General features: G+C 33.9%; 2 protein-coding genes across 3 annotated transcripts; both read right to left on the reverse strand.

The window, feature by feature from the left end:
- Positions 1–3750: 3750 nt before the first annotated feature.
- Positions 3751–9279, reverse strand: LOC18031637 (protein DETOXIFICATION 42). Of its 2 annotated transcripts, XM_024179975.1 has the most exons (13): positions 8878–9279; positions 8597–8718; positions 7660–7869; positions 7308–7483; positions 6958–7093; positions 6139–6235; positions 5956–6056; positions 5215–5378; positions 4850–4921; positions 4637–4753; positions 4441–4536; positions 4160–4281; positions 3751–3997 (listed from the first exon to the last, which is right to left on the reverse strand). In XM_024179975.1, exons 1-13 carry the CDS (start codon positions 8916–8918, stop codon positions 3955–3957), a joined length of 1497 nt encoding a protein of 498 aa, XP_024035743.1. In that variant the 5' UTR covers positions 8919–9279; the 3' UTR covers positions 3751–3954. The 2 variants fall into 2 exon arrangements, with proteins under 2 accessions (XP_024035743.1, XP_024035744.1); XM_024179976.1 differs by lacking the exons at positions 3751–3997; positions 4160–4281 and having other exon boundaries at positions 4439–4526.
- A 1542-nt stretch (positions 9280–10821) lies between these two features.
- On the reverse strand, positions 10822–12778 carry LOC18032796 (putative pentatricopeptide repeat-containing protein At5g52630). The gene has a single exon (XM_006421375.2). The coding sequence runs from the start codon at positions 12753–12755 to the stop codon at positions 10923–10925; it is 1833 nt and encodes a 610-aa protein (XP_006421438.2). The 5' UTR covers positions 12756–12778; the 3' UTR covers positions 10822–10922.
- Between the last annotated feature and the right edge of the window lie 1429 nt (positions 12779–14207).

Here is a 14207-nt window from a genome sequence, read left to right on the forward strand (position 1 = left end):
TGAGGATCATTCAGTTCTTTTCCTGAAGAGTTTCAAGTGTTTGGTTGGTTGGTTCATTTTCTGAGTATGAGAAACAGGAAATTTTGTTTCTTTTCTTGTAGTTTTGAAGTCAATAACTGTGGGGGGGAAATAGGAAGGATGGAGAACTAATGATCCTTTGAATCATGATGTAACATTAAACTACAGTTCATTACTATTGCTATTTTAAATTCTATTACCTTCATTATTGTTATTATTATTATTATTATTAGTTGCCTTTACTTTAAAGTTTCTTTCTCCAATTGTTGTGTTGTGTTATCTCTATTTTATCTCCTTGGTATTGGTTTTTTGGTTTTAAGTGGGTTCTCGGGATGGGACATTGGGAACCTATGCTATGGTGGATTCCAAATCTCATCGGTTGGATTTTTGGATAGTGTGTGGAATGTGGTGTGGGAAAAAAAGTGTTATTAATAGTATCAAGATTCTTCGATCTTGATAAGCAAGATCTGATGCAAATTTAAACTTCAATATTAATTTAGGATTATTTTGGGAATGTGGGATTTTATCTTAGGAGAATGATGGAACTTTTTGATAATGCATTATTCTTAGTGTGATGCAGACACATTCAATCCTCACACGTGTGTGTATGTGCGCGCGCGCGAGTATCCACTTTTTATCTATATAACACAGAAGCAAGAAAATTCTATCTAGTTTGGCTGGCTGTTTCAAAGATGAGATATAGTTGATGAAAGTGTGCTTTCTCTTTGTCCCCACTATTTGATAAGTTAAAAAGGAATTATGAATAAATTGTTTGGTAAATTCTCTTTTCTTGTTTTGCTTTTATCTTCCCTTTTCAGATCAAATAGAAAGTGTACGGTAATAGTAAGAGTGGGTGGTGGAAATTCAGCTTCCTTACCTTTCGGTGCCGCGATTGATACATGATTTCAAATTTTCCTTGGCTGCTGTATATGTATGTACCTCTTGCCAAACGTTGTAATTTGAAATACTTACAAGAATAACGGGTTTGTGAGAAGGGCTTTTGGCAAAAATGCAAAAGCATATGGAGTAGCCACGCAAAAGTTAAAAATGTAGGCAAACGAACAAGAAACTTTGATAAGAAAGCTTTGGGGTTTTTGGGTCATGACAAAACATGCTACTACTGTGGATGGTGGCTTGTTTAGGTTACAATAGTGAATATCTAAGCATGGTCTCCACAACAAATAAACTTTGTTTGGTGGGTGAAAAGGATTGATGGATTGATTTTGACCCTTGGAATTTTACAAAACAACAGCGTAAGCACAAATAAATAATAATAAACCAGAAAAAAAAAGCTGGTGACTTCTTCTTTTTGGTTTTACTTTCTGTCGTGGAGGAGTTCAATTATAGAAAGGTGATATTCTCCTTTGATGTGTTCTCTGGTTTTTTCTTTCTTTATTTTATTCTCTCCCACTTGATAAAAAAGAAAAAAAAAATCGTTAATGTCACTTCAAATGAGATATTATTATTTCGAGATACTTCCAATGATGTCAACCGAGTTCAATAGTGTAAAATATTGCAGGAGAAGGTATAGAGGTTTGGATGGGATTGGAACTTTCAAAAAGCAGGATTAATAATTCCATTAGGTTGAGGTTTGCAAGAAAAGTTTATTAGTTTGTGACTAATTATAAATATTATAAGATAAATCCACTAAACTCTAGTCAATGGTGGAGACGAAGGGACTAAAAATGTAGGTGGGCAAAAATAATCAAAGAGTATCTAATTTTTAAGTAAATTTGTAAATGCATGATCTTCCATGCAACCAACCCTATTTATTTTAAAATCCAAGCCTATTTAATTTAGAATTAAGTCCTAATCGAGATGAGTTGAGTAGATGGAATATAGAAGTTTGGTGGGTAATTTAGTTTGTTGGGTATTATAGATCCCCTTGGTCATCAAAACAAAGTGGTTGAAATTAGTTGGAAGATCTTGCAAAATTGGGTAATCACAAATGGCTTTTAAAGTAATTATTCATGCAAAGTTCCTTAACTAATTCGAAAATTCCTTAGTGGTTGCTATGGAGCTATATGAAAGGTGGGTATGAGTGCCCTATCTGTGTTGTTATTTGATAGATAAAGTTAGTTTGTGGATGTCCAATTTACTCCTCATTTTATTTGGGATTGTGAAAGATCTTGGCAAATGACAATCATTCTTGTGAATCGCAATCAATTGCATGGCATCAAAAGATAAAAGAAGTGAGGGTTACATGTTGTCGCCGAATAGATCACTGTAAATAGCAAGGGTAGATAGGGGTTTGGACGTTTGGTTTGGTGGAACCAATAATTAATGAACATATGATAATATGGTTAAATTACAAAGTAGGTTTTGTTAACCTAATGAGTGTCCTTAAAAGCACACTAGTGCCTAATCTCCTTATCCTCACACATACTTTATTAATTTATGTGTTATATATTGCCATTTTTTTTATATGTGCATCTTAAAATAATATGATAGAATATTTGATTTTATGATCAGTCAATGTGGATTGCTTAGTCTATGTGGAATTATTTTGTTCTTCTTCTATAGAGTGGGATGTCTCACGGGTCTTTCATATAAAAATCTATACATGAAAATGCATGGAGTTTGCATAAGTACTATTATGGTGTATAAGTAATATTAGGGATACAAATTCAAGTGACAATATTGTATAATTGCAATCGATTTACTTTCATTATTTTTATACTAGTGATATAGGCACAAACTTTTTACAAATTAAAATGGCGCAACTTCATTTGTTAAAATAAATCATGTGTGCTATGTGGAGTTTTTATCTAACCAATAAAGTGATGTCACATCTATTTGTATAAAGTTTGTGACTGTATCATTATTGTTTTAATATTTATATTAAATCAATGCTCATGGAATGGAAAGAATTAGGGGAAGAAGGATTGTCAGTGTGAAACAATAATATAAATATTATTGTTTTAATATTTATCTTAAATCAATACTCATATGTAATACCATATCCTTATTAGAATGGAATATTTATCTTAAACCAATGCTCAAATGCAATACCACATCCTTAATAGAATGGAAAGAATTAGGGAAATGATCTGTTGGTATGGTACATATAATAAACAAAGAATCTTGAATATTACTTTTGTTAATGTACATAGAATCCTGAATATTATTCTTCTTTATATTGACATTTTTAATATATAATTTGATCTAATTGATTTTCTTTTTCCACCGATGACTGTAAGAAAGATCTATTATGACAAGTATGAGAGATCAAAATTAAAAGTGATTATCATCACTATTTGGGCTATAGTGAAAAGCAAAATTCTGAAAGGACTTATCAGCGTAAAGCCCAATCTAAAATGCTATTTGGGCTCAATCACAAGATATCTGTCAACTATTTCTTGATCCATTGTTTATTCTTCAAGTCTTTGTGTCTCCTCCATTGGTATTAGAGAAAAATTTCTTCTAATTTAGGATTAAATCTTACATTATGAGTTTCTAATGGACTATCTATCAAGACAGATCCTAATAGAGTTTTCATTCTATCATTAATATAATTGTGCTATAATATTAAAAAAAGATATCTTTAAAGAGTAAAATCTCCATTTTTCAGCGCAAGAGGATGCCATCAAAGGTTTATTCACATCATTGCTATGAATTGCATGGCATAAAAAAATGGCCAATTCTTGTTTCTTTTACAGTGTCATGAAATGCTATACCTATGTGATGGTTTACTTGCTTTCTCTCTAACATGCATGATTCTATGCAACGGTGTAAAATAAAAATGACTATGAGCTTTATACATTGTTACTTGTATAGTTTCGAATAAGCAGAACTGAATACACAAATGAATCCTTCCAACTTCTTTTTCAAGTTTTTCAGCTTAACCCAGTGAGGCTTTTCTTTTGTAAGACATGAATGTGAATAACATTGTTATTAGAAAGATATAACAGATAGATAAACATTTCCTGGTAGCAATCAGGCTTTGAGAAAGCTCCAAGGTCCCGATCCGGACCCTATCCTGCAGATGTAGTAGATGTTTCTAGTGTTAAAATGAGTTCTTAATTCTCCATATTAAGTGGAAAAAAGGAAAATTGGTTGTTTGAGCGTTTACGCAAGTGTTGCGAGCTTTTTAATCTAGGAGAAAGGAAAGGGATGTTAAGGTCTAAACTAGTAGTATTACCTCAAAAACCCAGCAATTGCTCGCAAACTCATGTACATAGATAAAGCAACCCAGATACCAACATAACCGTGACTTGAGGACAGTATAAACAAGCACAGGATGCTCACTACTGCCACCGAGACCTGGAAATGAAGAAAAAGTTAAACAAAAAGAAGAGATGATTTATCATTGAGACTTGTAATGATCATTATGTACATGAAGGAAACGAAAATAAAACTCTCCTAAGCACCGAATTTCTGGGGAACTTGTTACTTAAGGTAGATAAGGCTAAGTAGACTTACCATTGAGTAGGCAGAATATGCAAAATCTGATGCTCCAAAGTTGATGCCATCAAAGACAAAGGCTAATGCATTAATAGGTTGAGTTACTGCAATAAACTAATCAGCAAAATGGACAATTTAGTTCCGAAATGATATAAACTCTGCATTTATGGTAAAACATAGTATGTGTAGTTTGGGGAAAGTTAGAGAAGAGCACCGGTATGCCCACGCCTATAAGTTGCAGAACTTTTAAGTCCTTTGTAAATAATCTGGAAGAGAACGGTAAACCAACTAGAAGATTGACTGTGAGTACTAGTCCCAGAACCACACTCAGCTGTGTATAGAATCACAAGCAATTTAGAAATGATGAAAACAGAGAAAAAGTAGAAGACCCAAAAAAGGGTAATGATGTGTCAAAATATTTACATACCTGCAGTACACGAGATGCAATGGTTGTGGCCTTATCATAATCCTTCTTCACAAATGCACTTGCAAGGATTGTCTGAAAGAAAAGGAAAAAAAAAAAGAAAAAAAAAGTTGAATTTATTTGGAATCCACCATGTAGTTCGAATGTTAAACTCAGACACTGCCAAAAATTTTGATTGGAACAACCGAACAAGAGATGATGAAATGGAAATAACATAAGCTGAGAGGATAGCATTATAGGGTAACCTTGGAACAACTGTCTGTTGATTCATTCTAATTTTAACACTGCCTTGAAACAAAAGCATTTGGATGGTGATAGTGCAGATTACTTTCATTGTAGTTGCATTCACTAGGGAAAATCATTCTTACTTGTGCAGCAACAGCAAGCCCGTCCGCAAGTAAAGAGGTTGCCAGCCAAATCTGCAGGCAGACCTGGAATGCAGCCATTGATGTTGATCCTTGCCTTGCAGCCAATGATGCTGCTAGGGTCACACAGAATGTCACAGCTATTACCCTCACCATTAGTAGAAATCCTGAAGTAAATCACGCAAAATATAGTTACAAAAGTTGGTATGATAATAATGTCCAGTTGATTTGTGTCTTAGGTCTGTTGTGAAAAATTGAAGAGTAGATGCAAAAGGAAAAGGATAAGATAAATTAAAACACCAATCCGTGCATTCATTGAGGTCAAGTTTACATTGATCAATCGACATGGTAGAATATTAGTAATAAAAATGGCCACACAGAACTCATATGGCCGACTGCAAGAGCAAAAGCTACAGGGTAAAAGTTTACAGTTGATATAAACTGCCTTTTCTTAAAAAAAAAAAAATACGTATATAATTTGATAGTTGGAAATTATGCAAGCAAAGAATAACTATTACGAATATATTTTAGGTTGAATTTGAACTTGACCAGAATATGACATTGCTAGACATCTCCACTTAATAAAGATAGCTCGTCCTTTATGAGTTTTGAAGTTGCAATTATACAAGAAGCATAAATGGAAACGGTAAACTATATCCTTAATGAAGTATCCATTGATCATTCTGAGAATAGCTATAAGTATTTCATCATTCAGAATTACAAAAGAACAATTTTAACCCTCACCATTTTTAAGAAACTGGCCAAATTTTAAATCTTTGGAACTTGGAGGTAACAGATCAACTTCTTCGATCAATTTCCACAAGAGTATCAGGGAAATCAAATACCTGTCGAAACACACACTAGGTGACTTGCTGAGAAGTAAGAAATGAACAAATGACATATTGTTAGCAGAAAGATAGAACTTACTGGGAAATAACATGGGCGATGGCTGCGCCACTGACACCCCAGTTGAATAAAAATATGAATATAGGATCTAAAATCAAATTTGCTAGATCTCCCAAAACTACATCAAAACCAAAGATAAATTGAATTATATATTAGAACAAATTAGCATACAAAGTTGCAGTAGAAGGAAAAGACTAATATTAGTGCCTTATTCTGGTCATCAAAAGGATGAAAGAAACAAAGAAGTACACATATTTTAGTTAAATAATTACATATATAATGATTGTAACATGTAATGGTTACCATATGATGTTCAAAAAGATGTTAAACACAGAAATTTGAAATTTGAAATTGGAACTGTGGATATTTTTGTGTGGAGTATAGGATAATCATTTTAACTTGATAGAAGAAGAGAACCAGAGAGCAAGCAAATGACAATATTAGAACAAAATCATCTCTCTTCAAATTCCTATTTAATGGTCAATTTGACCCTAAACTAATAGTGTGTCTTCCTTGATCAGATTTCACTTGGAAATCCCATGTGGAAAAATGATTGCTCTATTTCTCCGAAAATCTGAATAAAAACGCATCCCCTTCAAAGAAGATATGTGAAATTCAGAAAACCAATCCTTGGAAACATTGTCCAAATGCAATGCATAAACCCTTTTCAAAACACTGAAAATACGACAGTATGATAGAGCTTGATGAAGCAATTCCTTTCTTTGGGATGTTCAAATGCATAATCATGAATAACTGAATGTCTAACAACTGAACAAAAACCTAAGAGAAACTTAATTAAACGGACAACAAAAGTGACTGGGGAGAGAATTTCCTTCTTACTGGTAGCATAAAATGGAGTTTTGGTATCCTTAAAGCCTCGAAAGATTCCTTGCAAGGCCAAAGAGAGAAGAACAGCAGGAGCACCAAGTGATCGTAGTGTCAAGTATTGTTGCGCCGGCTTTATCATAGGAGAATCCTACATGACACAGAAGTCCCATACTACCGTTATTTATTCTATATTAGTAATTAGAGAGAACATATAAAGCCAAGATCATCAGATCAACTTTATCAGAAAGATAAGCTAGAAAGCTACTCTTGTACATCTGAGGCCTCAGGTTACTAGCTAGCTAATAGAACACATCCCAAAATGTCAAATGAGTTTAGCATTAACTACAGCAAGAATTACTTACAGAGTTTACACCCATGTAATTTAAGATGGGTTTAGCATACGCAATGACGAAAAATGCTTGGATGAGTCCAAGCACACTACCAATAACCAGAGCTGAAGAAGCAGATGGAATATGTTTTCTCTCATGTCCAGCTTCCACCTTTGCCGAAATATTATTTAAGGCCATTGTCTTGCACTCTAGTTACCAAAATCAAACAGAAGGGAAAACATGTTCAAATGGGGCAGATAAATACAAAATCGTTTGGAATTTAGAAAAGGAATTTGAAACTCATTGGACTTTTAAACAAAAGGCAATCTACACAATTTTGGTTGCCCTTCATTAAGTGTTGAGCAAAAGAAAAGGGAAAGCATACCAACTTCTGATATCAGTTCTTCCGTTTCCTCACTGGTAGCAAAACCCTTTTCAAGTTTTTCTTCTTCATGTGCTTCTACTCTCAATCTCTTGATGGTATCTTCCTCAGCAACTAAAGACGTCGTAACACTAACAAGTGGGAATATTGTGATCCTGGATACTTGATTAAAAATAGCTATGGAAACTCCCACAGCAGCAAGCTCCACAGGTCCTTTATGCATGAAAAGTTAAAAAGAAACCAAATATTACATAATCTACTGGCTCAGTATGAGCTCAATTTTTGATAACTAATGAAAAATTTCATAATTAACTAAATGCTCATGGTATTCATGTCTACCAACTAATGAAGAGGTACAAACGAAAATGAACAACTGATAATGACTGCTTTGTAGGAGAAGGGCATTGTTTGTTCATCTATTAAATGCAATCTTTAATCAGTATTTTAAGAAATTAGAAAGAAAACAAATCTTGTTATTTTTATGCCACTTCACAGCTTTTACTTGATTGCTTAAAAAATAAATTATGTCAAATCTCACACTATTATGTATACAGCAAAAAGAAACTTAAATAACATATTAAACTTCATTGTTTCTCGATGTGATACAGTCATTAAATTACCTTGGAAGCAACAGAACCAAAATTTTATGATGATTTTAGTACTTTGACATGCATCTTAACTTATAAGCAGCTAGTTCAACACTATAATTAGAGGGAATAAAGTTCTTATTTTGTAATCGTCTTTGACACTTTCCGTGTTCATTTAATTCTTCATGTTGACATTACCACAGAGTAATATAGATGCAGTGGTAATAACATCATCAGTCAGAAAGGAAAAAAACATTCAGTGTTACATATCCAAAATTAGTCACGTATTTGAATTAAGATCAAATATGAAGTATAATGTTTCAGGAAACTAGGTGGGTATAGCAAACACAAACCTATCTGGCCAATGAATGCTGTGTCAACCAGAGAAGCTATTGGGTCTGCTGCTAAAGCCAATGTTGCAGGAAGTGCGATCTGCGCTATTTCAAGGCCTATTTCATCCTTCCTGAAGATATTCCTGGTCACCCCATTATGGGCGAATCATTAGTTAGTGAATTCTTATTAATTATTCACCATAGAGATCCTCATTTCACATAATCACAAAACACGAAAAAAAGTGAGGGAGAAAGGAAAAAGAGAAAAATGCAAAAAGAGTTAAATTTGCAGCACTGAGTACCCCGTGTTCTTGAATAATGCAAAAAGAGGCATCTTGCCCATGATCTTCCACAGGTACAGAACAGCGTTTATGGCCAAGAATAGAAGGAGGTTTTCCAAAAGCAGCAAATGGAATGCATATATAAGGGCCTTGATAGAGATATTTAAAACAGTGAATGTGTTTTATAGCATCTTAGAATCACAATGTGAAATGCTTTGGATCCAGAAAGCAAGCTTCAGCTAGCAAACAATGACAGTATATAAAGCAGAAGGTCCGACAAGAGAATCACAAGCAATGGTTGCCCAGAAATTATGAAAACATAAGGACATAAATTCACAAAAAAAGGAAGAAAAAATTCAAACTACGAAATTTGGTTAATCGAGAAATAATCGATTCATGCATTTCTCCATATCTGAAAAGAACGAATTTTTCATTAAACCAACCTTTCTGCATGAGACCTCCCTTAGTTGTTGCTAGCCCAGATATCGAAGTACTCATTCACTTAAAGTTAAAGGCGAAGAATTATCTGAATACAGATACCACCTGTCACAGATGTCACATAAAATAAAATAAAAAACAAAGAATCAAGACAAACCTAAAATAATAATAATAGTTAGAAAATTTGTATCAGCAAGAGCATCGGTTTCATGGTCATATGGAAGCAGGTTGACATGCATCGACCCACCATGAGTCATGACAATTCCGAACAGTCTCTGAGGCGCTTACCAGATTCAACATGAGTTTGCAAAAATGATAATCTTAGTGCTGAGCACTGCAGAGGTGATTAATATAACAATCTGCAACGAGGATATTTTTTTAGCTATCAATACAAAACATAGACAACAGATATGGAGATAACTACATCAGACTTTGCCTGTTTTCAGCGAGTTGTATTATTTACGTTTATATTTATTCATTCTCAACGTTCAGGCAACCATAAACTCTTTTGAACCATCAGAATGTTCGGTTAACAAAATACACCCAAATTATCAATTAAAAAGAAAAATTAATTCAACCATTTTTCAATTTTCAAATTTCTTCTCATACATTGAATGAAGTTCAATGAACTTGTACTTTGTTGTCCTTCATTGTTCTCATCCCTTTGAACCTCACTTTTACTTGGTCGAAGCAAGTCCTCATCATATTCAAAGGTTGAAATCTTGATCCTTATCTGCATGTTTTCTTACAAAATTGAGAACAACCATTAAAACGATCCCAATTTCACTTGCTTACTAAAAGAGAAACTAACCATTTGGTGTAAAATTTTCCATGTATCTTTTCAAATACGAACAGCCCTCCACGTATACATCTAAAAGAAGAATGAGCATATAATTAAATATTTCTTTTTTCTTTTTGATTGATTTCCACGTTGAAAATTTGAAAGATGATACCATTCATATTTATGATGATACTCGCTAATACTTGTACAATAGATAACTATATAATTAAACAAATAACTTAATCAAAATTATATACGGATGTAGTATAAATCAATAACTATCATTAAATTATAACTAACCAATTGGTGGATGAGGAAAGTACAAATTATCTCTCCGAAAGGCCTCCAAAAATATGTGCGTATCATGTGCATAGCCTTCTCATTCAGTCCATGCATATAAACTACTTATTAAAATCACATGCAGCCATCACATTTCACATAAGAATCTCTTTTCTTCTAATATAAGGTTTTTGCTATTGAAGTAGGCACCATAACTAGTATATGTCCCATCAATTGTCCCACAATCTTTAAACTATGGCTAATATCATCCATTATCCCTAATTTTTTTGGGAATTCTTTTAACCTTGGGTATGATGGTTTCAGAAATCAAGTGCTACATGACAAACGATATTTAACAGGTTGATGGTTCCTTTAAATTATGCTTAATAGAATGATTGACATATAATGCAACTCCAGTTTATACCATTTACAATAATTTGTATTCAGCATAATACACTTTACAAGTTGTCTTCCAGAAGCAACAAATATATATATATTTTTCCTTTTCAGTTTTACTTGTAGTGTATGAAACAGTTTGGTCAGAATACATAAATTTCCTACAATATAATCACCAATAGTCACCACATGAACATTTGCCATCCTCAAACCGATGGAAACGGTTGTTATCTCTGACAATTATCACTCTTCCAGAACATTTGGACATAAACTTAATTGCAGTGTGACAATCACCGCAGACTCGCAAGTTCTTCATAATCCTTATTGGCCTATCAGGTGGGAAGGTAATCATCCCAAAAGCAATGGCCAGTCTCTCACTATGATACCTAATTGTTTGATTCTTCTCATCGCCATCAACCTCTCTCAACACAAAACTTGTATCAGGAACATAACCAGCTTTCTCCATTTCTTCCCCTAACTCTTCTAACTTCTGATAAATCTCTCTGGTTCTTACATGGCACCTATCTCCTGCAACAAAAGTATGAACTCTATTTCCCTCCTCGACCCAACTCAAACCTGTTTCCTTCTTTACCCCTTGGTCCCTAAGCATCTTCCTAGCTTTGGCTGCATCTTCCCACCTTCCAGCAGCAGCATAAGCATTAGATAACAAAACATTCATGCCTGGGCTCACGATGCCCAACTCAAAGACCCTATCTGCAGCATAGGCTGCCAATTCAGTGTTTCCATGAATTCGGCAACCTGTCAACAAGGCTCCCCAAACAGATTCTGTAGGTGCAATGGGCATTTTCTCAATAACTGAAATTGCTTCCTGCAATTTCCCCGCTCGACCTAGCAAGTCCACCAAAGAAGCAAAATGATGAGCTGCTGGATCAACTCCATACTTATTCATTAGCTCAAAATAATATTTTCCTTTTTCAACTAACCCTGCATGACTACAAGCATACAGCACACACAAAAATGAAATGAAATTCGGTTTCAGCCCAAACCTTTCCATTTCTTTGAACAAATCAAACACTTTGTTCATATGCGAGTGCTGGGCGCAGGCAATCAGCATTGCATTCCACATTCCAAGATTCCTAACGCGCACTTCCTCAAAAACCTGATAAGCCGGTTCAATTACTCCGCACTTAGAATACAATGAAATCAGAGAACTGCCTACAAAGCTTGATGAGTCAAAGCTTGTTTTCACACACAACCCATGTATTTGCTTCCCTAATTCAAGTACTGTCGTGTTACCACAAACATTTAAAACACTTGAGAAAGTAAAATCGTTCACATCTAAGTTTTCATACAAAGCTTGCTTAAACAGGCTCAAAGCCTCCCCAGTTTCACCCGACTGAGCATACCCATAAATCATCCCAGTCCAAGAAACCACATTTCTCTCAGGCATTTCATCAAAAACTTTCCTCGCAGTCTTTAGCTGACCGCATTTCGCATACATATCAAGCAAAGAACTATTTACAAACACATCAAAATCATACCCAATTTTCACCACAAGACAATGTATACTTGCGCCAGCACTAAAGTCTCCCAAAATCGCGCAAGACTTAGTCGCGCTGGGGAATATATGATCATCAGGAAAACGGCGCTCACCAATCATTCGACGAAAGTACTCTAAGGCAAGACAAGGAAGCTCATTCTGGGCAAAAGAGGAAATGACGGAGCTCCAAGTTGTGGCTGATTTTAACGTGGCTTCATCGAAGACTTGGCGGGCAAACAAGGGTCGTTGAGTTTTGGAGTAGAAGTTGATGAGGTGGTGAGAGACGAGAGGGATGGTTTGGAGGCCTGATTTGATGATGTGGGCATGGAGTTGAAGGCCCTTAGTGAGGTTCCTTGCGTAGGTTAGAGAGAGGAGGAGGGTGCAAATTTCTCTGTAAGTTAGTTCAAAGCTAGATTGGTTTAGAGGGTTTTGTGGGATTTTATGGTTTGGGATATGAGGGGACGGTGATGGGGACGGCAAGGGTTCTGCGGCGACTTGAAGCATTAGAGGGTCAACTTTTCTGTCTTTCGCGGAGCTGGGTAGAATATGATTTATATGACGCACGTGCAACTGTTATTAATGTTACGGCAATCCGCATTTTACATGCACGCACGTAAAATATATTTCTCTCACATGAATAATATATGTGTGAAGTTCCCGTATTATTCATGTGAGAGGGATATATCTTACATGCATACAAGATAGGAAGATCCTAATATTATTATATATTTTGGGTCTTGACAAGTTATTGTAATTTATAACTCAATTATCACAAATTGGCTTGTCTGATGCACCTCCCATATTATTTATTTTTACATATTTTAGTTAGATGGTAAGTTATAACAAATATACGTTAAGAAAACTTTATTATTTTTATTTAACGATACCAAAAAAAAAAAATTGTGAGACCCAAATGTTTTATTAATTTTATCACCCAACACAAAATTCACGTCTGATGATATCTCTCATCCAAATTTTATTTTTTACTATCCTAAAATATGAAACTCGCTTGAAATGTATCATTTGAAGTCGAAATTTATTTATATTTTCTGTTGCTCCTATTGTTTTTATGATATTCAATTCAATTTTTAAATATTAGAGGAAACTAAACTTTTATCATCGTTGGTCTCTTCAATACATAATTTGTGTCAACGGATTAGTTCGATCCAAAAACTTGAGATAATGCATATGTTACTCTCTATTTATTGGTGAGTTGTTTGGTAATAATGGTAATTACTAAGGCGAGTTCCACAATCAAAACCATGAAATAAATTTAAATTTGACTGAAGTTTAAATAACATGTTTGTATTTTTTGTTTAATATCTGAATATCTTTGTTTTATAAATAAAAAACATTTTAAACAATGATTAATTAATTAGCATTTATGTTCTCATAATTTGAAACGAATAAAAAAATCAAGTTTTATAGTTTAAAAAATAAATATATTTAATAGAAATATTTTTGGAATATAATGTTGAAGCATTCACCAATAACCAAAGCATATTATCCCCTTAAGTTAAAAAAAAAAGAGCAAATTTTTATAAAGTTTGAAATTAATAAAATTTCAAACCTAGTATATAATATCCTAGATATATATTGATTCAAGCCAGTATATAATCTCCCTAGATATCGATTCTAAGCGTCGCCCATCCATTGGATGTGAAACACTTTATTTATTTAATTAAGTAATTAATTAACCGCTTTATTTATTTATTTTTTCAAATTCGATTAGAAAGTCTATTTTAGAGGATTTATGGGGTAGTTAGATTCTCTATATAGTTGGGATTGTAATATTCTCTCTCAGCATTCATTAATAAATAAAAAAATAACTATTTATACGAAAAGCCAACTAAAATTGTTATCAATAAATTCACAAAATCATGGACTGAAAACACACAATTCCTTTGTTGATTTGCCTCAAGAAGCCTACTTAGGATGTTAAAAAGAAAAGAAAAG

The sequence above is a fragment of the Citrus clementina genome, unplaced genomic scaffold (assembly GCF_000493195.1).
Source record: "Citrus clementina cultivar Clemenules unplaced genomic scaffold, Citrus_clementina_v1.0 scaffold_9, whole genome shotgun sequence".
Taxonomy (NCBI): domain Eukaryota; kingdom Viridiplantae; phylum Streptophyta; class Magnoliopsida; order Sapindales; family Rutaceae; genus Citrus; species Citrus x clementina.